General features: G+C 39.3%; 1 protein-coding gene across 6 annotated transcripts in view; it reads right to left on the bottom strand.

The window, feature by feature from the left end:
* The window catches only part of LOC117431292 (trinucleotide repeat-containing gene 6A protein-like), a 135,076-nt gene that overhangs the window by 12,902 nt on the left and 97,945 nt on the right, over positions 1-24,229 (bottom strand). For 3 of the 6 annotated variants that reach the window (XM_058995924.1, XM_058995928.1, XM_058995927.1), the window contains 6 exons: positions 23,818-23,905; positions 23,373-23,394; positions 14,375-14,704; positions 13,312-13,368; positions 12,329-12,376; positions 487-3,558 (listed from right to left, as the gene is read on the bottom strand). In XM_058995924.1, the coding sequence (XP_058851907.1) occupies positions 487-3,558; positions 12,329-12,376; positions 13,312-13,368; positions 14,375-14,704; positions 23,373-23,394; positions 23,818-23,905 (3,617 nt within the window). The remainder of the gene's footprint in view (positions 1-486; positions 3,559-12,328; positions 12,377-13,311; positions 13,369-14,374; positions 14,705-23,372; positions 23,395-23,817; positions 23,906-24,229) is intronic. The other 3 variants (XM_058995926.1, XM_058995929.1, XM_058995925.1) reach the window with 2 other exon arrangements.

Genomic DNA, 24,229 nt, shown 5'->3' with positions numbered 1-24,229 from the left:
ATCAGTAATCTCTATACAGGGTTTGTTTACACAAATGCAAGACCTATATTTAAATGTAATTTTCCACCAGATATTTATGTCATTACACCTTCCACCTCATGCTTCAAATTCTCTCTTTAAATATCCCTCTACGTAAATCGTTTTCTGCTACTCCTGTTGCAGCAGTCGTTTGGTAACACCTATTTTTTCACATTTAAATGCTAACTGTGCAGACTGGCCTTCAATATAAATGTGACAAAGCTGCTCTCAAAAGAGAGAGTATTATTCCATGTATTTTAACTACCAAACACTTCTAAACTACACAGTAAAAAGCATAATATGATACAAAGTATGGTGGTTTAAAGTAAACAGAGATCCCCCAGCAGTACCGTGGGCATCTCTTTACTAACTAAATAAAGCAGTACCAAGAATGCATCAATAACTCATTGTCAAATATCCTATATGTAAAAAAGAAAAACAAATGTAAAAGATAACTAATCAACTTACCGGGGCCACCACTGTTTTCTTTGTTCGGCATGGCACTTGGCGGTGGTTGCGGCAGGTACTGCTGTTGTACTTGTGCTTCCTGCTCAGATCCACTGCTACCATTCGCAACATTTTTATTCCACATGTTTACATTTTTGTATTTGTATTTGTTTGGATCTCCCCAAGCAGAGGTTCCGTCGTCAATTTCCATTTTGCGCCTGATAGACTCCGGCGACGGTTCCTCCCAGCCTGTCGGCTCTTCCTCCTTTGGTGAGGCTGGCACTGGTCCATTTATCCAGCCTGCAGGTTTACTGGTGGCAGATGAAGATGAAGACAGAGCTCCTCCCCAAGACAATGATCCACCACTGACATCCTGTGGTTTGTTCCAATCAGGGGAATTACTTGGCTTTGAAGGTTCACCCCAACCTTGGGACTGGTTATTAGTCTTTGACTGTCCTCCCCAACCTTGGGACTGGTTATTTGTCTTTGACTGCTCTCCCCAACCTTGGGGTGGATTATTAGTATTTGACGGTTCTCCCCAGCCTTGGGGCTGGTTAGCCTTTGACTGCTCTCCCCAACCTTGGGGCTGGTTAGCCTTTGACTGTCCTCCCCAACCTTGGGACTGGTTATTAGTCTTTGACTGCTCTCCCCAACCTTGGGGCGGGTTATTAGTCTTTGACGGTTCTCCCCAGCTTTGGGGTGGGTTATTAGTCTTTGACGGTTCTCCCCAGCCTTGGGGCTGGTTAGTCTTTGACGGCTCTCCCCAACCTTGGGGCTGGTTAGTCTTTGACTGCTCTCCCCAACCTTGAGACTGGTTATTAGTCTTTGACGGTTCTCCCCAGCCTTGGGGCTGGTTATTAGTCTTTGACTGTTCTCCCCAACCTGAAGCACTGCTTGGGTTTGGATTGTTACTGCCACCTCCTCCTCCTCCTCCCCCCCCCCATGTATTAGTACCAGAACCAGATCTACCTGGTTCACTCCAGCCAGAAACTGATCTATCACTGTCGCTATCCCAGCCACCAGAACCCGATTTCTGAGGCTCACCCCATTGGTTAGCTCTTGGAGCTTCCCCCCACTCCTCACCTCGAGATGAAACTCCCCAGCCTTGCTTTGATTTCTGTCCTTCCATCCATCCCTGTTTGACCTTTTGTGCATCATTCCATGCAGAAGACTTATCTTCTTTGCTACTTCCCCACGATTGATTGCTCTTGACCACTCCTGTAGAAGCAGAATTCTCATCCCACCCCCCTTGGCTGTTGGAGCCTTTGGTGTCTCCCCACCCTGTGGCAGGCTTCTGATTGGCCCACCCAGATACTGATGAGGTATCATTGCAGTTTGGGCTAGGCCCATCCCCCCACCCCCCTGAGTTAGAAGTCTGGGAAACGCAGCCTCCCCAGGCCTCTGTTCCAATGTCAGTCTTTTTCTCAATTTCCATTGAAGCTTCTATATCCCAGGCAGTGTGCTGTCTGATCACAGTCTGACCCCAACCAGTGTTGGAAAGGACACAGGGGTCCAAGTCCGGTCTGTTCGAAGTATTCTGGATTAACCCTTGTGGGTCAGCTTTTCTCCTGTCACGACCCCTTTGTTCATCCCCTCTCATTTTCTCATTTTGACTTCCAGTGCTTTCTGTGCTACCCTCACTTTCCGCATTAGTAGCTGTAGATTTGCCCCATACACTGTTCTGCTCATTCACTTGGGAAATCACAGAATTCTGACCACAAAGAGCATCGTCCTCAAGGGACTTCCATCCATTTGTTCCCTTCCTATTGCCGTTCCCATTCATGCCATCACTGGAATGCTGACTATTCGGCAGGTTGTTCCATTCCCCATTGGATAAGTTAGTGCCAGTGTTAGAAGAAGCGCTTCCCCAGGCTCTCTGAACCCCTCCTGAACCCACACTGTTCCCCGTTCCCCATGCCACATTGTGGGAGTTGACTGCACCCGATTCCCACGTTCCCCCTCGACCGTCAACCCCGTTACTATTCTTAAAAGCAGCAGCGCCTGCTGCTGATCCGTTCATTGTAGACTGCATTAGAGTTGCATTCACAGTGTCACCAACTGATTGGCCTTTAGGGACTGGACATTTGTCTCCAGAGTAGTTTGTGCCTGGCGCACCCCATGTCGTATCATAAGACCCGCCTTTAATTCCCTCATCATTGCTATACTGAGAAATGGAAGTGCCATTAGAAACTGATGAGGCCTGAAGTTGAGAAGGGTTTACTGTGCTCATACGCCAGGCTCGGGGCCCTGTAATGTTAGGCAGTTCATTCATCTGCATTGAACCAGTAGAGTTTGGTAAACTAGAGGTCATCATGTTAGTAGTGTTATTTGGTCCATTCGTTTCAGTGTTAAGGTTTTGAGGTTGCCCGCTTAAAGAAACCTTCCTTGTACCATTGACTTCAGATTCAGCATTCTCTTGAAGGCTTCCCCAGGATCCATGGATGGGACCACCCATGTTAGAGTTAATACTCTGATTGTTGGGCATTTGACCTATGGTGCTACGTTGAATATTGGTGCCATTATTCCCACTTCCCACAGGTCCTTGTGGCTTATGCCCATTGTTTTCCAAAACAGGCCAGGCACCATGGTTGGCATTTGGGTTCAAAGTGCTTGGATTTATACCTCCATTGGTTGAGGAACCTAAGTTACCCCATGCATTTATTTTACCATGACTACTTTCAGTTAACTTGCCGTTTGGACCTTCCACAGAACTTTGACATGTGCTTAACATTGAGCCATGGGATAAACCCCATGGCCCATTAATACTTCCATTGCTGACATTATTGCTGCCATTTTCAACCATAAAATGATTCTGAGAACTGCGTCCGTTGCCATTTCTATTGCCATCATTGTCACCAACAGCGTTCCCCGACGCCATTATACTAAGGTTTTTCTCGGACCCAGAGTTTGAGGCAGAGTCAGTGTCAATACATTCTGAAGCCAACTCTGGGTCACAGTCAGTAATTGAAGGCCAGGCTTCCTTATCACACCCGTCTACAACAACAACTTTGTCCCAGTTGGTGTTGGAATCGCTGCCAGAAGAGCCAGGTCCCCACTGGGAATTTTCATAATGTGATACACCGTGATTCAAATCTGCAGAGAGCGAGAAAGAGGAAAAAAAAAAAGAATTGTCAGAATTGTTTATGTTCCGTTTAAAAAGAGGGGGGGGGGGGGATGCATGCAGTATTTTCAGGGTTTTCAATACATTAAGGTATGTGCCACTTACAAGGCAGTAGGGGGCACCGATCTCATCATAGAGTCGATGGGGGAGAGTGTGGGTGTGTCCCCCCACTTTTGAAAAAAGGGATTAAAAAATAGTGCCTTCTGGCGCATTTTTGCATGGTTTAAGCATGTGCTAGACTAGTAGTGGTCTGCTTGTAGTGTCTGACAAAGTACATTATGCAATGAAGGAGCTATATTTCATCACTGCTCACAGTAACGCAAGATCAACATGAAGAAAAAATTACTTAGAGCATCAAGGCCCCTGCAATACAAGACTGTGTGGAATTAGTGACCGCTCCTTTAAACTGTGCAGTTGTAATATGGGAAACAGCATGCTGCAGCTCCCATGTTCTGCATTAGTCAAGTCCTGATCTGACAGCATGTACTGCAACAGACAGCTCTTATGATTACATGTTACTGTTTATTTTTCAGTAAAAACAAGTTTAAATTGCAACAGGTTCGTCCTGCTATTTTCGATATTAAATACACCACAGCATGCACATTGTTTTTTTTTTTTTTTTATAAATTTAGTCGTCGCCAATTTTTTACCCGGAGGACAACACAGATCTGGCGGCTCCACTGCAGAACCACAGGCGCCCTATCGGCCACAGGGGTCGCTGATGCGCGGTGAGCCGTGGATTCCCCTGCCGACCTAAGCCCTCCCTACTCTAGCGCTCAGCCAATTGTGCGCCGCCCCCTAGGAACTCCCGGTCACGGTCGGCTGTGAGTCATATATTTTTAGGTATTTTCATTACCACAATCTGAGCGCAACATTTTGTGAATGGCAGTTTGTTTATTTAGGCGAGCGAAACATAACGTAGGTTTACTGGAGTTCACAAAGCGTGGTATGGTATCCTTTTCACGTCCTTTTTTGTTTAACCCTTTGCGGTCCTATGTCGGACCTAGTCCGACATTGCAATTTTCCCTTTCCGGTTCAACGTCAGACCCTGTCCGACATAAAAAGACGTAAAAAAACAGGTCTCTAGTCGTTTTTTCTCCGGGAAAAGCAGAGAAAACCATTCATTCAATGAGCGAGTGAGACTGATGGGAGCCGAGAGAAGACGACAAAAAAAAAAAAAAGGGGGGGGTGTGTATCTCAAATACAGATAGCCCCGACACCACATAGATAACACGGACATAAACAAACAAGATAGCTGCTTCTGCATCCAGCGCTCAAAGAATATCAGACATTTGCGGAGCTTTTTTTAGATGTTATAGTACTAAAATAATGACTTGGATCGCATTATTGAGGAGTTTGGTGATAAAGCGAGTGATCAGGAGATGATTTATCGGTATGTACTGTTAAGATGCATGTGAAATATAGTGAACAAGGGGTGGGGCGGGTCTGGATATGCAGTACTAGAGTGTCCTGTTGATATGCAGTGCCTTTTAAACCTGTTTTACTGTGAAAAACACTTTTAAAACAGCATGTCTAAAATAAACTGCGCATGTGAAAATAAACTGGACCTGGCGCACCTGAGACGCGCTGAATAAATGGACCGCAAAGGGTTAATTATTGAGCTTATTGCTGCATTACAGCCCTTCATTAATTACTTTCTTCATGTTAAGTTTTCAGGGCATCTAGTTAATGCACATGTGCAACACAATCCTTAAGTGTATTTTTATTTTTCGCTGTTCTTGTTCTAAGTTTCTTGAATGCAACTGCTCATTGTATGCAATTTTTTCTACACAACAGTACTCGCACACATTTGGTCACCAACACAACTGTTGCATGAAATGGGGGGTTACCATATTCTATTGGTGTGAATACAGCACATCTCTGCACTTAGCATTTGTATATCAGCTGATAAGGTTTCAGCCAATATCCCATCATGCCTTTCTTAAAGGCATAGTCTGTATACATGAACCCCAATATCTGACAAGCACTTGGCTACATATTTTTACAATATCACAACAAAAGGAATACGTTTGGTCTTTTTTGTTGCATATGTATAAGCCTAGATACAGGTAGTGGACAAAAAAATGGAAACATCTGGGTAAATGAGGGACACCAAGTATATTGAAAGCAAGGGCTTCCACACTTGGGTGGCTCATGCGTTAATTAAGCAAATAACATCCCAGCATGCTTAGGGTCATGTATAAAAATGCTGGACAGGCCTGGTTGCCTAGAATTATGGCTAGCATGGCTGCAAGAGAGACCTCAGTGACTTTGAAAGAGGGGTGATTGTTGGGGCGTGTTTGGCAGGAGCTTCAGTGACCAAGACAACTTGCTCATGTTTCACGAGCAACGGTGTCGAAGGTGATGTCGGCATGGAACCGAGGTAAAGACATCATCAGGAAAGGGCAAAAGTGGGCGGAAGCACATACTCCAGGATTGTGATATCCGTGCATTAATTCGAAGTGCAAGGCAAAACAGGCGAGCAACTGCAGATTAATTGACTGCAAATTTAAACCTGGGGCGCGAGCAGCCAGTTTCATCAAAAACGGCCTGCCAAGAACTCCGCAGAGCAAGATATCACAGTGGCCCAACACCCTATTAAGTGACCTTACATTGGTGTTTCCAGTTTTTTGTCCACTACCTGTATGTACTATACAATGCCTTACAGAACGACAATACAAATAAATGGACTAAATGATAATACCCAAAAACAATCGTAATATTTAACAAAGTAGCCAGCGCACATATAGTATTAGGCGGTGGATCAAGCTGGTTTACTTTGAAAACCCTTTATGTTAACACAAGCCTTCATGCATGAGTTTTATACTGACCAATACACTCCACTGGTCTGCTGACCCCCATATAACTGATCATTGTAAATATAGTATCTTTAAAAAGTAAGGTATAATATTTGAGAACAAAAGACTTGGTGTGAGGTTTTTTGCGCACTGTTGCTAGCAAGGTGCAAAGTACAGAAAAAAAATACAAACATCTGTTATGCAAGCCCTGATTAAAATATAATAAAAAGGCAGGACTAAATTTCTTGCATTATAACTGCTAGCTTGTGCAGAGAAATTAAATGCAATACTACACCCCCCCAAAAAAGTGATTATCTGTACACCTACAATTGTACAACAGGCAAAATGGATTTGTTCTGTGAAGTCTATGCCTAACATTCCCAAAGGTGCTGTGTTGAAATGTCTTTGTCCTGCTATAGGAGGACCTGCGAGTGTTGCAGGCTCTCTCTAAACACAGTACGTTACCATTTAAACAAGCATGCTGCTTCTCCTTCGACAAATATGTTTGCAGACACAGCGACATTTGAACAGAACAATTCACCCGTCACCATTTTGTAAAAGCAGTAACAATACAGTATCTACTGTGGAAAGAAAGAAAATGGCACAGTAGCAAAGTTCAGGTCCTTGTCAGCTTTATTTCACAAAGATCCTGTTCAGCTAGGACTTCAATAAGCAGGTAGGCCAATCTGAAAAAAACACAAACAACTTCCAGATCTTCTAGACTGCTTGTTATTCCGACTTGCACTGCAAGATGGCTGCCAAGGCTCCCTAAAGAACTCATCTTGTAATGCTGCCAAGTTAACAAGATTCACCTCCCTTCACGTCGGAGAAAGCCACAGACAAAAATATGCTCCCCGAGACAGAGCTTCACGTCTGCATTAGATACTCATCTTTTCATTAGTATCGCTCTGAAGATGAAGCACCGACAACAGCCACTGTTATTTCTTGTAAACGGCAAGGTGAACTCCAGCCTTTGCCATCAGTGCACATAAGTCGATACTGAAATGCAGCCAACAGAATCACAGCAACAGTAACTAAACAGCACTGCACAAGCTTTTCTGCAGATGTCCTGAAAATGGCAGAGCGAACACTGCCAAACCTGCACGAACCCACACATCTAACATACGCTTTTAGTCAAATATTTTTAAAACAGCGTAGAACTTATTGCATTTATAAAAAGGCAAGTATATAACCTACTTTAAAGCAGAGAAACAAACAAGCGTTAGGTTATTATCATAACCCTGGTTCCCTGAAACAGAAATGGAACCATTACCTCATGGGTATTAATCCTTTGATATCGTCTAACCTGAAAAGATATTCCAAAGCTGCACACAGTGCCAGTGACGCAGTCGTGCCCGCCCCCGAGGGTATAAAAAGACTGTGGACACCGATATTATCATTTTTCCTTTTTGCTGCAATAATGAATGCAGCAACCTTAAAGGTTAATTGTTACATTTCTATTTCAAGGGAAAAGGGTTATGATAATAACCTAACGATCCCTATCAAGTACAAAATGTAACCATTACCTCATGGGTATGAATACCAAAGCTGTCGCAAGGCAATATTGCAGACCAACTGGAATGCTACAAGTGTTAGCCAATGGCCAACTTGTGCGTTACCATGAGGAACCCCAGTACAAGTAGCTAGGGCTAAAGAATTGAGGGAGAACTCACCTCTGTGTTTATGCTGTAAGGGTCGAGCTCAAAGATGCCCTTTACACTCTTGTTCCAAAACCAGGGTTTTGTGGATCCACGACATTCAGTCGATGCAACCTAGAATAAAACCCACAAAATTGCCATACCCCTGTAAGGAATGGGCAGTGAGCTTTTCTGGAGGGCGCAAGCTGGCCAGCTCATAGGCAGTCTTGACTGTGGCTGTGATCCATTTGGATAGCCTCTGCCTAGACAGGGCTGATCATGGAACTTGTTCCAGAACAGACAACACATCATGCAGACGGCCTCCAACTTTATCCTGTCAACATAGCACGCCAAGGCCTGCACTGGGCCGAGTGTATGGAGCTGCAGCTCCCGCTCAGACTGGAAGGAAGTGGAAGAAGCCTTCAAATCCAGACTGGTTGACATGGAATGCCGAGATAGCATTCGGCAAAAAAGGAGGACTAGTACGAAGCGTAACCTTTGTCCTGGCTTGTGTAAAAATTAAGCAGGCTTTCGCAATCAAAAATGCTTGCATCTCACCCATCCGCTTAGCAGATGTGACTGCAAGCAAGGAAGCCGCTTTGAGGCTTGTGCTGGAGACTGGGCAAATTGAATCAGTCATCCAATAATAGAGTACGCAGATACCTAAGAGTACGCTTTCATCTTTGAAGCTGTGTAAGGTGAGGGATTCTCTATCAAATACAGCCAGATGTCGCCGAAATCGAGTCAGGGAGTTTTTGGCTGTCTTACTGCTGTAAAACAGCACCGGAGGTGCACAGTAAGGGTCACATATACCAAGAATTTGACATTTCTCATATCTTATTAAATTCCTTATTTTGGAGGCGACAAGTGTGTTCGTTATTAGTGTGTTGTGTGAAATGTATGTAACTTGCATTTGTCGTCATTGCTGTTTTGCCTGCCAGCATGGCGCTGGGGTCACATGATTGCAACCCCTCAATAGTCTTTATATTATTGGTTTTGGTGTATTATTTAAAATATGCATTACACTGGAATGTATTTGAACCAGTCAACCATACAAAATCCCAGGGGGCAGGCACACTAAAGATTGAAATTAACAGTAGTGCAGATCACACATTTAGATTTCGTTACAAGAAACAAATAGCTTGTTTCAATGCCAAGCAAAGCTCATTTCACAAACAAAAAAAAACAATACAGTAAACCGTACATCGAGTGTGTTTACTGGCATCTCAAATGTCTTTTTAAAAAGGACAACTACCTTTTCATTCTTATTGCAGTACAACATTTTCCTTTAAGTTGAATCAAAGATAAATAATTGAGGCGTTATGTCTGCCAGAAAGCAAAACAGATTACATGTATATGTAGTCTAGACAGCCAAATAAAAAGATGGTATCAGTCAAACAAATACTGTACCTACATGGGCTGACCAGACAGTGTGAAGCCACTGTACTAGATACATGAGTCAGTCTGCATCATGTTACAAAAAAAGAAATTGTAAACTAGTAAAGGGGCAATGGCATTTATTTACAATACTTAGTCTGCCTTTTGGTATGAATTTTATTAAATAAATAAAAAAATACAAAATATTACCATTTTACAGCTACTAATGCCAAACATACTTAATGCAATGTCCCTCATTAAATCATTTAGTCAAAAAAGTATTTTTGGAATAGCCTAAATATACAAGCATATAAATATATGCAATTGCCATTACAATTTTTTTTTTTTTTTTAAAGCAGGTTTATTAGAAGAAAAATAATCCACATAACCCAGAATAAAACAGCTAAATAATCCCCCATTTCCATGTGTTTTCTAGGGCTACTGATTTTCCGCGATCGCGGAATTAGGCATTTTGGGAATGGAATTTTGCAGTGTTGTGTTTTCTCCTCTCAACTCCAGTTTGCTGCAGTTTTTTTTTTTTGCACTACACCCAGCCACGTTGAGTTAATTCATCATGTGACTTCACTCGCATGTCTCTGCTGAAACTCAACACGGCAGCTCCACCAACGAAGAAAAAAAATGCAATGTTAAAAACATTTCCTGGTTATCTGTATGAGGATAATGGGATACTATTCTGCAAATGTTGCTGTCATTCGATTGATCATGGACGAGTCAATACCATTAAGATCATATTGCCAGTCGTAAACAGAGATCAAGAAAGCAAAAAAGACAACAAAAGATGGCAAAGCACTGCATTCTTCTATGCTGAAAAACATTAGACCCAAGGTACTGCGCTCAAAGCGGGGCTTTCCCAAAGGAAGCTAAATTAATTGTGTATTTAAAATCTGAGGTGTGCAATTAAACAAAACCTTGTCCAAGGGACAAAATGCTAGAAAAATCTACTTGAGCCCTCACCGGTCCATCTTTTATTATAAAATCAATGACTGATTTGATTTCCTGAAGCAAAAATTATTAAAGAAAACAAATTCAGTCAAAACAAAACTGAGCCCATATCATTTTTGTGCAGGACAAACAAAAATAATTAAACAAAGAATTCAAACTGTCAGAATTTTAGGTAGGAGATCACCAATTACACTTAGACATTTCTGAAAAAATGAAGGAGTACATTTTTAAAATTATTTTTTACATTTAAACTAGGTAATCGTAGGGTATATTTCATCAGAGTGAAAACGTTATTATCTTAATAATCTTCAGATTCTCAGCAGTTCAGAAAGGTATAATAGGGTATACTTTCGGTGGATATCTATCCCGATACACATGCCGAAAGTCACGTTATGTCAGTCAGACCTCAGACAGGTAGAATGGTCACCGGAGCGGAAGGGATCGGATGGCTTTCTAAACTTCATTACCCAGAAGAATGGCGATGACACTTATTTAATATGTTTTGGTTTCCTCTATGGCCATTGGATAAAGAGAAATAATTTAGTTTTGCAGGCGTTTCAGTGGGAGACTGAGGGTACTCATCGGAGAGTCAAGCAGAATCCGGAGAAGGTAGCAATTTAGTAAGAGTGCAATGCTATGGAATAATTTCAACGTTGTATTAAATAGTTATGCCAATCTATAGCTTTACAAACCTACTGCCAACCACTCAATTTAATATTTGTTACTGTAATGCCAACAATAAGCTAAACAGGTCTTTTCAAACCCCCCTTTATTTTTTAGACTGAACTACAGTGTTAGTGGAAAACTGTAGATATAGGATTCTCACAGTAGCGCTGGACATTTGTTTTCTGAACCGTTGTAATATAATTAAGTTTTCCTGCTTAATGCCAGCAATGAGCAAAGTGATGTTTATAAACATTAGGATGTGTGTCTTCAGATGCTTTACTTATTACAGCAACAAGAGTCTGATTGAGAATCTTGGCTTTAATAAATATAAAAATAAAGTGTGGTAGAAAAAAAAGTGTGGTTAATGACTTATTTTAACTATCATTATATTTATGTTCAAATGCAATGTTTAATTATCAATACATTGATAAAGTGGGAAAAACTGAATTGGTCATTTTTGAAAAACAGACTTTGCTATTCCCCAGAAAGGAAAATCAGTAGTCCAAGTTCAGTGTCCAGCGAGAGATCAATGTAACTTTTCACAGTAAAAAAAAAGCTTATGTCACGGTCTAAAAATAGATATTTCAAGATATGTTACGATTAAACATATTTAAAGCAAAACAATTGTCACATTCAAAACTGATCTTACCATCGGTGAATTAAACAAAAAAATAAAAATACACATGAAATGTCCCCTTGTATTGGACAGAGCAATCTTTAGCAGAAATATTTCCCATCTTTGATGCAGCTGGTGTCTTCTGTTGAGGACATTTTAAAGAAATCATGCAACTCTATGCAGTGTGTTAGATTTACCGGAAACAAACTAAACCAGCTGCCAGATTCCTAAATGCAGTGTAACAGGGAGTGCGTCAATAGGGCAAAGGCAAACGTTTGCTGTATTTACTTTTAAGTGATTAATATGTATATTTCACTATTCTTTCAGAAATGGGAATTTACACAGCAATGGGAAAATTTCACAGAAATTGTGAAATCCATGAAATACATCCTTTAATCAATGCATTGATCAAATAAAAATGAGTATAGGCGAATCAGAATGCATAGAGGAACAAAACTAGGATGCAACACATGTAAAGTAGTGTATATATAATAATAAATTAAAATGGCATGAAACAGTGCTAGTTTCAGACCTTGTGAAAAGGTGACAAAACCAAGCAAAAATATATTAAATATTGACATTAATGCAGCCTTCACCATATGCTTAAAGGATAAATCCCACAAAGCACCAGGCACACAAACCACCATAAAGAGGTGTATAGAAAATAAATATATCTCTTATTCACCTGACTGGTTAGGAGAGTGGCTGACCAAATCCCGTATGGGGGGCTCGCCTACGAGAAAGCAAGGCCACAAAAAAAGGTTTCGGAGAAAGTTGTTTTGGCTGGCTTGCTAAACTTCACACAGCAGTTGCTTTAGTTAGCACTTTAACAGTTTAGTACCCTGGATTTAGGATCTTAGCAAACATTTTTACATGTGAATTTTATATTCTTTAAAATTAACTAGAACCATTAACATTTCATACCCAATGGCTTCCTGACAAGAAACCATTTGAATGCATAGAGAGAAGTTATTAAAACAAGCCAATGTAAAAATGGGAACAGCAATTATAATCCTGTAATTCCAAACTCATTCAGTTGTTCATCATCAAGATGAACATTACTGGTTTGAATTATGCATCTTTTCACGCCTTAACTAAAGCAGTGCGGACTAACAAACTACTGATAATTCCCTGTCATTATGGCTCCATGTCAGACCAAATGTTTAATATACTGAAAATGTTTACAGTTAAGCCGTTTTGACTTTTTTAATCCGACATACAAATTTCACAGCACAACAATGAATTCTTGAAAATAAACGCTCAAATTATTTGGGTTCAACGAACATAAACCACAACAATTTTCTTTAGCAGTGTCTAATGTTGTTTAGTTATTCTAAACAGTTTGCAACACGATTGCTTCTTGGTTAAAACAAACAAACAGGACACATGCTTTCCTGCATTAAGCATCATGCTTCTTCCTATTGCTCTTAAACACTGTAAACAAGTACATTACAGCGCATGTCTAAGATGATACTGTACAAACTGTACTTGCAGCCATTGAAGCTTCAAACAATCTGATCCCATCAAGCTTTATTGCAGAAAGCTGTGAGAGGAGCCAGTCTGAGCTCACTGTGGTCCATTGGGAACACTAGAGTTTTAATTAACAAGGAAACAATGTCCTGATTTACAAGTACAGATACAAAAATATAGCACAAAAAAGAAACTAACCCTGTAAGATAAGAGAGCAAATAAAGGTAGAGTGCCGTTTATCTGCCTGTGGGAAACCTAAGCACAGCGGATAGAGAAATAAAGACGTTAAAATATTGAAGTCCACAGATATAATAGTTGTATCTATTCATCAGTAAAAAGGTTGTTTCTTATGGTCTTCTTAAAGGCAACATAATTGTTCTCCTATTCCATACAAGCATCTTAGTTGCTTAGAATTTATATAATATATATATATATATATTATATATACACACACACAATTTTTGTTAATGTGTAACCAAAGTCAATTAATTTTGCAATTCACACATCATAACCAAAAGCAGGCTGCAACAACTTTCCTGCCCTATGGCTAAAAAAAAAAAAGGAAAACATGTAATTAATACTTTAACCTTTTAGCAGCATGCATAAATTAACCTCTAAGTTGACACAAGCATCTTTCCTAAAGCTTTCAAAGCTACTAGAAAATCTAATAGAAAACTAGCATTTCTGTTACATTTCCAAATGAATTCAGTATATATATATATATATATATATATATATATATATATATATATATATATATATATATTATTTATTTTTTTTATTATTGCTTTTCTGCCCAGAGAAAATCCTTTTGTACATACCATTGGTAGGGGATAGAGGAGATGGTTTACGTGGAATTGTCAGAAATTCTTCACAACAGGCAAATTAAACTGTATTTTGATGCATGGTTTATTTTTATTTAGCATCATATTCAAGTTAATGAGATGGATAAGAGGACATTTCCAAATCATCAGTGCAGAATATATGCCAGTCCTGGTAACTGCAAAAATAGAAAATGTTATTTTAACCTGCCTCTTGGAATATTTTAATAGGGATAAGGTTTCTCTCTGATACCAAGATCGGGACACATTTTAGTGGTGTGTACTCTAGCACATCAGCTTGATGTCTATTACTCTCATTCCCTTGCCAGGTACCTCCAACACCTCAGACATACATAAAGCGCACTCGATTCAGAGGTTCAAAATCACACTTATTGTTTGCTTTTCAGTGATAGTGTTGTACCCTGTAGGGAGCCCTGTACCTGTGTGGTTGTCTTTGTTGCCGTTCTGCAGCGGTCTGTCGCTGGCTGGCAGTGTGGTCACGGTGCCCCTGCTGTTCAGCACTTGGGCTCTCGCTCCCAGGTTTGCAGCGAGGACAGGTAGTTGCTGACCCCGTTTCAGCAGCTGTTTCTGCTCGTGGTGTCGGAAACGCGGCGGAACTTCGCGGGGCGGGTATCGAGGCGAGGCTTGCTGCTGACTGCTGGCGGCTGCGGCCCGCTTGGCATTGCTGATGTTGCTGGTTACAGCTGAAGTGCCGTTGTTAGGGTTGGCAGGCTGCGGCTGGCTTGAACTGGACTTTATTGATTCTGGCACTAAAGAAAAAAAGAAAATAAAACATTAGAAAGTAAAATGGCTGACTTTGGGTCGATTCATAAGGTCAAGCACCCTTAAAAAGACTAACATTAAACAAATGTTTAGAATCAGAAATATTCTGCCTGAAATTATATTCTTACACTTAATCCTGTCTAACTTGTATTACAAAATAACACTAACTTGAACGGCTCACAAGGCAGGGTAACTTAAAACTGGTGTATCATTAGCTACCTTGTAATGGAAAACAGACAGAAAAGCAGTATCTGTTTCAAGGACACAGAAAATGCGTATTTATTTCATTCAGCCTGCTGCTGCAAGCCTACACTACCCAATGCCCCCCCCCCCCCCCCCCAAATCAGAAAGCTCTGCCACAGCAGCGACCTAATTCTATTCAATTTCACAGATGAGTGGAGAATGACAAGCGGCAGGCAGGAAAACGGCCCAGACGTATATCAGTTCCAGAACACTGGAGGAGACTGGGAAGCGATTCACTAATTCAAAAACCCAACAGGAAGTGAAGGGGGTGTTCCGATAAGAATCATATAGAACCTCTATTTGCAACATTGCTGCAGCTAGGGAGAACTACATAAAAGCACTTTGCTTTATCTGTGGAAGATGGATATCAGTTTAACAGCTGTATGTGTGAGAAGACACACCAAATTGAAATTTTAAAATTGTGATTGACACAAATGGTTTTCAGTTACAAATTAGTTTATACGCAGTTGGTCGTCAAGATTCTAGTTTGTGTTAATTCTAGCAGTGCAAACACATTTACATAAAAATGGTTTAAATAGCCTTTCATAATACTGCAACACAAGATTTTAATCAGTGATTTTGACCAAGAAAACACTTTCGCATTTTTCTTCAACTAGCAAAATTCATCATAAAACTTCTTGACACATACATTTTATTTTTATTTTAAATCAGTTCGAGATTTTCATCCTATCTGAGTAATGAATGCAATACAAGTACAATGAATTGAAAAGAACACACTAAAATCTGATCCACAGGGCACTAAATCTACCTTTCAAATGATTATTAATGTCACTGCACATTATTTTGATAACTCAATAAGGAGTGAAAGTGTGCATTCACATGAACAAAGCTCACTAAACATGATATGGGGTCAATGCTAAATGTCAAAGAATTCTGGAAGACCTAAATATGGCAATCAACACAAAAACTAACAATGTGCAAGTAAATCACTGCAGAAATCTGTTACATCCTGAAAGGCAAAGTTTGGGCTTGTACAGTTTACATGTTTTCCAGTTTGCAGCACCTGACCTCTCAAAAGGATTCTGGTCACGTGAATCCAATATAAACAATCATTACCGATTACTTGAAGACTTTAAGAGATCAGACAGAAAAAAACATGCTTAACTTAAATAGATTTAAAAACTACAAAAAAACAACCAACCAACCTCCAAAATGCATGTATCCAAGTACAGTTACAGAACAAAAAAAAAAAAAAAACAATCAGCAGTTTTTGTTATTTTAGCCGATAACGTACACTGATATTGATGCTTGAATTTTTTCCAGCACAGAATTTAATGTTTGGTCAGGCGCGCTTACTATACTAATGATGCAAGAACACAGAGACACTCATTTTCCCATTGCTTAAAAGAGCGGTGTTTGGATTTTTAAAAAAATTGTGTGCAGCAGAACAGACTTGATGCTACATTACATCCAACGATGAACAGCGAGTACAATATTATTCTGATGCTTTTTATTTAAAAAAAAAAAAAAAAAAAAAAGCTCTTTGAATATTTAAGACTCTGTGTCCAAACAGCAAAACAAGTCCTCTTAGTTGGCACACACAGCTGGGTCGTTACATTATTATTATTCAATGTACTTCAAAATGGCCTTTTATAATTTGTTTATTTTGCTTAATTTGCATTAGTTGCAGATGTATTCAATTGTATGAAATCGATTACTGTGCCGTCTTTTGTGAAGTAACATTCAAGTTTGACTGAATTTTGTAACCAGAAATGTAATATTTGTATGACTTAAGTGAACAATTTAAGTTGTTCTGCATTTAAGCAGTGTATGCTTAAAACAAGAATTTAACGAATGTTGTAGTTGACATTGTGTAGGCTGCATTTCTCTTCTCTACTGTACAGTATAGGTAGAAGTTATAATACGCAATATTTGACAGCAAGTGGCTATAAAAGTTAATGTCACATTATATATTTTTCTACAAAAGTGTTTTTACTAGTACAAATGCAAGTTATTTGTGTGACTTGTAAAACAAATTCATAAATTGCTGTCAAGCACACAATATAATACTACGTTATTCATTTTCTGAAGTAACAAGTAAACAATACCTGTTCATTTGTCAGAAACACAACAAGTAAACAATATCTGTTCATTTTTAAACACGTACAATAATAAAACAGTTTAAATATAGGCCCTATGCCTTGTTCTAGTAGTTTACAATAGCTTAACTGCACTATTATCTGCATCTTATCGCTATCGGCTGGTATGGGTAGATAACCATCAGCTATCAGTTTCAGCCAAGAAAATATTTATCGGTGCACCCATACTAAACATTTATGTAACATTGTTTTACTTATTTTCTATTTCTAAAAAGGTATGAACCAAGTGAAAGCTCCCAGCACAAAAAGCTACCCCCCCCAGTTTGGGATCATCTAAAGCAGAAGCATTTTCACCGTTCTCAGCCTAGAACCTAGAACCTGTTCCTTGCAGAAGCACTGAATGTAGTTTTTCAACATTCATTACCGGAAACCCTGTTAGTCTTGGCAACATCAGCCAACATAATTAAGAGCTTTACATAGCAAACTTGATTGTTTTTGTATTTTCACTTCAACGCAAAGTCTGCACTGACTATCCATTATTTAGCTTGCGCTATAACAATTACAATTGAATTTACTAAATGGCACTTTATAAAAACTCTTCACACAAAGTTTACTTGGTTCAGAAATGCTTTTTATCTGTACAGAGATTGCATTGCCTTACCCCTGACATTTCATACCCTCTCCTGAGACTTCCCTAGTCTCTGCACTTTAAAACCCGCTGTACGCTCTTCAGCGACTGCAAAACACAAACTAAGGACCCAATTAATATTTACATAAATCAAGTAAAAACAAACCTGAATGAAAGAAAAAAAAAAAAAGCTGCTAATAGTGGAGAGGTTTTAGGTCGCAGTTTAATAGGAGATTCCAAAAGAGACGTTTCCAACTTCAGTTGCTTTCCACTCTGCAGATTTCATTAGAAAATGGAGAAGCATGGTGTCATTTTACTGCTACAAGAGCACTGCTTGCCAACTCCTCCTGTTGTAGGGGCCCAGAGAGTGACTTGAGCTTAGGAGAAGGAGAAGGAAGAAAAAAAAAACATTTCGGGCAGCTGCCTACACAAATCTACTGCAGATGGAAAATTGCTTCATCCCAAACAGATCGACTTTCAACAAATAGAAAAACAAACACCGGCATAAATAAAGGTGGCAGCAGCAACAGTGAAATGCTTTGCATTTATGCAGACAGTCCATGCTGCTCCCCCTAGAGCACACTGTTTTTGTCTTGCTTTAATTGTACAGTAACCCATTTCCCTTAGATTTTCATGCACCAGAGATGTCAGCTGTGGAATGCTAAAGGGCAAGCAGAGGAAGTCTGGCTTTCATGCCGGCACACGTAAGCTGCAGCAGTACTAGAGATTTCGTTGAAGGACAAAAAAAAAAAAAGTACTGTACTCACTATCACGCGGTTCTGGAAAAAAAAAATTGTTTATGCATGTTAACTCTTAGCTGACCGCGTTATTAATCACAGAAAGATTTTTTCCTGGCTGCATCATTTCTAAAATGCTGTCTGATGACAATTACTGATGGCGCTCTCACTGGAGTTGTTTCTAAATATTATAATGCTTTATACGCTACAGAACTGGAATTCAAACATACCAGCATATCAAAACCTGGAGTTACTACAGTCAGCACTCGGTTATCCTTTACCCAGATACACGTCAGTCTCGTTTTACCGCCCTTGTATTAAGAATAAAATCAATCCCCATTATAACAAATTATTGCACTTACACATCACATGTGATTTCCGACTCCGTCACCAGTGTTCCGATACAAAGCCCATCTCTTCAACGTTACACTTAACTGAATATCCATCACACCCCGCGTTTAAAAAAATGTAATAAAAATCTCTAAATGCCAAATCAGTCTGTCATATTGTGCAGTCACACTGCACTTCCTCCAGTATCACCTGATGAAAATGCAGCCAAAACAAGCGAATGAGACAAACAAGGGTAGGAGGCTGTGTGGGCCAGTGGTTAAAGCAAAGGGCTTGTAACCACAAGGTCCCCGGTTCAAATCCCACCTCAGCCACTGACGCATTGTGTGACCCTGAGCAAGTCACTTCACCTCCTTGTGCTCCGTCTTTCGGGTGCGATGTAATTGTAAGTGACTCTGCAGCTGATGCATAGTTCACACACCCGAGTCTCTGTAAGTCGCCTTGGATAAAGGCGTCTGCTAAATAAACAAATAATAATGTAACAGTTAATCATTAAACAGTTTTAGATACTGTGATGTGACAGGGCCTTATCGAGCACTATATTGTGCAATTTTGAATACTGTTAATTCTGGAAACTGTGTTTAATCTTTTGGTTTTCCTAAATTGCATTGCCTTTTACGTTTTACGCAGTTCTGTGCATGTATAACATTTAGATTTCATTTTGCTGTTGGGTCGTTAATGGGAAATTTTTTACATACTGCTACAATACTGTGATAGAGAGAAAGAATCAATGCTGTAAATCTTCCTCCCAATAAGAAAGGGCGCCAGGTAACGTTGGTAGTACACTTCCCCATAGACGGGTCGACTCGACGGTGGTCGGAAACCGAAAGTCGTCCATCTTGGGGAAAGTGAGTAACTGCAAGTACTCTAAACAACTTCATTGCGATCAGATACAGGTCAGGCAGCGATTGGATAAACCATGGCAACGGGCTGATTGCAGGGAGGAGTTTGGTGGTACAAAGGGGATGCAGTTGCCCTCACGACACAAACAAGCACCACCACCACCCTGCTGAAAGCAAGAGCACATTTTCGTGCACGGGACTGTGGAGTGGATTGTTATTGTTTTGTTTAGGCCTACAAGCCAGCCGTGTTCCCCCGCTATCATTGCTGTAGAAGGGTGGTTTGTTTTGTTTGTATTAAATAAAGAGACCTTTTGGGAGTTTACTACTGTTTGGACCTTGTCTTTGTCACACCACACTCCCCTGACGACAAATACGTACCGGATTTAAAAGTATGTACTTTATTGCAGTTAACATGTCGTCTCTAGTTTTGGCAAGGGATATTTTCAGAATCCTATCGTTCTGAATTAAAATAACTATTTTGTTAAATATAGTACTGTACCAACAAAACCAATACAGTACATTTAAAATAAGTAGGCTTCTATTTAGAACACGGTCCTTTCAGCTATGTGTTTGATACTGTATTTATTTTGTTCCCTGAAAAATGGACAAGGGTTGGAACGGGCCAAAATGAAAAATCAGATATGGTCACACATGTTTAACTGTCACTGAAGTCAATTTTATAGGGTCGGATATGCGAGTGCTGACTGTATAACAAGCAGGTTTGTCTTTACAATTGGCTAAGGAAACACGAAACATTTCTCTGCTTGTCCAAGCTTGACGCATACAGCTTTGCACATACCTAACATTCAAAACTATTGACAATTCTAGATTTGGGTAAAGGTAAAAGCTATATTTTAATGACATTTTTATAAAATTATGAACTCTTGATACAACTGATGTTTCACTAACATTATCTGCATAAAAACATTGTGCATATTTTGAGTGGAATGATCCAAGGATTTTGTATTGCACACACCTGCTTAAATGTTACAATTCAAATCACAGTAAACATTGGATATTCAGAAAAAATGAGTATTAAAGCTATGACGAAGAAAATGACAAATGTAAATCAAAATGTCTGTAAAAAGTGCAAGGACAGCTTTTTAATGCAGGTAACAGAACTCAATCCTGTGAATAAACTTAAGCTTTAAAAAGGAAACTACACCTTTGAGAGAGAAAAAAAACTTTACCATTATTAAATAGGTAACGTTCCGGTTTAAATGTACAATTTTGTAAAAATAAACTAAAAGTTTTTCTAACTTTACCATTTTGTAATTTTAATGCAACACATTTTCATTAAAAAGGTGAGAAACACTTCCTATCCTCATTAAATTAGCACATTTTTATAAGAACACTAAGTGCCCTGGAGGTCACCTGTACACAATTAGCTTCTGGTACACTTATGGCAGCAAACAATTACAAATAACAATAGGGCTGATGCAAGTTATCAGAAACATAGCCCACATACCCTAGAGTAGCACAGCCAGACAATGCAAAGGGAGGTGTTTAAAATATATTCCACTACATAATGCATTTAAAAATAAAAACAAAACAAGTACAAACTTTCCATTAAAAAGGCAGCTTCGAGTTCACAGGGATAAATACAAATAATGGATTTACTTAAGTCTCCCGAAAGATATCCAATTTACAGAATGTAATACTGAAAAAATGATTTTATTTAAACTGGACAGCATGGCCAACTGTACCCAATCAGTCAGGCTGCAACGAAGGGTACAGTTTGACCTACGAAGGTTCGGAACACATTACCGAAGGAAGGTTCTAACCTTGCATAATTTACTAGTGACATCACCATAGCTACTTGGTATTCGTACATTCTCAAAAGATTTCTGTTAACAGAAAAAAAAAAAATATGTGATTGGCATCTGACGAACCTTCGAAGGTTTAAAACAATCTTCGAATTCCTGGCTAGCGAACGCATCTTCTAATACAGCCCTACCAACTAGTAAGAATTTAAGCAGCTTTGGGGGGAAAAAAGGCTGAGGCAACTAAACCACATGGTAGCAACAGCCATCAAATCAGATTCCTCTGCCCATGCTGGGCTTGAACAGGCAGACGACAGGTCAATTTATATCTACTACCCTGCTTTCTCTGCATTACACACAGTTCACAAATGTGTGGGCTACATGGAATACGGTAAACAATAAATTAGGGAGCAAAACATTTATTTTCATCCTTAATTATTCATCAGCATATTCATAAGACTGGAAAAACCAGCATGCATGTTTAAATATTCATGTTTAAAAATATTTTCTTCTGCCAAAATTGTTGACAAACACAACTTGCTTGAGCTGAACTCAAAATGTGGCAATCTGTAATAGTTACAGTAAACATAAATAAACAAGGCTTACTTGCAATATCCAAAGCACAATGCATGACTCTGGACCCAGCGTGCTTCTGCAGTAACCCTAATAGTAAAGGTTTGTTTAGTTCGAGGGAGTTAGTGTTGTGACGGAAACATCACTTAGCAACCGCTAGGGCTTGAAGAAACAAAACAACTCTGATTAGGACCGCAGGCATGACGAAAATAAGCTTGCAAATAGTTTCCAGGGTTATTGTCATTTCTGACGATTGTTTCATTCAATTAAAAACTGTTCCAGATCTGTACTATCTTTGAAACTAAGAGCGTTTAGCAGTTGTTTAGGCAGATTCTTTCAAAATGTACAGGTCTATGTGTAAATCTGAACATTGGTGATCATTGGTGAACCACATTTGCCCATTACTGAAACTGCAGTGTAAGGGATTCAGATTCATACTGCTATCAACACCAAGCACTCTCTTAAACAGCAATATATTTAATTACTATATGCATAAAACAGATGTAATCAATTAATATGCATACATTTTTAAAGCGTTACTAGCAATGTTACACAGTAATCCACTGCTCCACATCTATTACTGCAGTTATCAGGTAACAAAACAGTACTGTATCCATTGTGAACAAATCTCTATCAGTGCCAAGAAGATGTTATTTTAAAGCAAAGTTCCTGTTCCTTTAGCCAGAGCATTTACAATGGGAAAAATCTGTTTCACTACAAGCGTGTTCCCTTATGCGAAGTGTTCTCTTGGGAGGTGTTCCTATATGCGGAGACTATATATAACACTCCCATCTTCTGGTTATGCCAGCAGCAAGACAACTGAAATGTCAAATATGAGCAACAGTAAGACATTATGCTGGAACATCTTTTTTCTCTGTAAACCAAATGTCCTGTGACAACTTGTGCCCTGACACAAAATAGTTGAGACATGTTTCCACTCTTTTTACATCTGCCCTATAGAAAATACAATGCTGGCGAGAAAACGATTACCTTTGAATTTTACCACTAAAATCGCATGTAGTGTTTTACAGTTCTGTAACTGCATAGATACAATCCCTGAATAGTAGCATTTAGGAGCATCAAATTCAAATCAGGGCTCAGAAAAGTCAAGTTAAAACTCCTTTTGCAGAGATGCAAATTGCTTTAGAAAAAACAACCCATAGCCCTTACTAAATGCCATTCTCCTAATGGATACAGATTTAAAGTTACATTTTACTGTGCATATCTTATGAAAAACCCTAACTCTTTAAAGCCAACCCCACTGGAAATACAGGTACCAAGCTCCATACTGTTTCATAGTATTTAAGTTATTTTTGCAAGCTCTTTTTAATGTCATTGGGTTGCATTGCTGGCTTGATTCCAAAGTCGACAAAAGATACTGAAACATAAAAAGGTAGTACCAATGTCCCAAAGTAAATGCAACTTATACCTTGTCACAATATTCTAAAACATTTCTCTTACCTTTGTTTTTTTGTTCAGTGGCCTGAAACAGAAAAAAAGGTTCTTAGAAACAATCAACAAGATAGAAGAAAAAAATAAAATACAAAACAGAAGCTCTTATCACGTGGGGAAGATTTTTTTGTAGCATCCTAAACAGCTTGAGAAAACATCAGCATGTGGTCAATTTTGCAGGAGACATTACTAGGAAATGTAGATAGCAAGTGGAGAAATGCTTATATCAAAAGATCTTGCATTTAACTAATTACAGAACTACATAAACTGTATATGCGACAGTGTTTACAGAAAATATGAAAGATTTCATAATCCAGATGTTGACAATGAAATTGCATGAATATTAAATGTTCAATTGCCTGATCTAATTTCATCATGATTACCTGAGAACTTATTTTTCAGGTTTTGGTAAAGCTTCCTCAGTCGTCATTCTAAAACAGCCAAAGCAGATTACCTTCTTTAGAGCTTCCTTTTTTTTCTTGTCGTCTTTTCTCTTTTTCCTTTCTTCCATCAACTGTTCTTCCTTTTCTTGCCCTATATCCCTACAGAAATATACAGAAAGGCTTCAATGTATACCGTCATCTTTAATTCTCTCCCAATGCACATCTTCTAACCCCCAACCAACACATTCCTTTAGTATAACAAACTAGTGGATGCAGCAACATAATTAGAAAACAGGGAAAGCTCTGCCTAACCTACTTAAAGGATTACTCCTCTGGTGAACCGTTGAATTACTACTCTATAAACAGCTCCTCCTGTAGGGCACATTGGCCCTCTCCTTGGTTTTAAAAATGTGATACGTCTAAGCTAACAAGAGTGACATAAGCATACAAGGAGGCAGTGTGGTCCAGTGGTTAAAGTCCAGG

The sequence above is a fragment of the Acipenser ruthenus genome, chromosome 22 (assembly GCF_902713425.1).
Source record: "Acipenser ruthenus chromosome 22, fAciRut3.2 maternal haplotype, whole genome shotgun sequence".
In the NCBI taxonomy this organism is placed as follows: domain Eukaryota; kingdom Metazoa; phylum Chordata; class Actinopteri; order Acipenseriformes; family Acipenseridae; genus Acipenser; species Acipenser ruthenus.
This window is presented reverse-complemented; position numbering and strand designations above follow the sequence as displayed.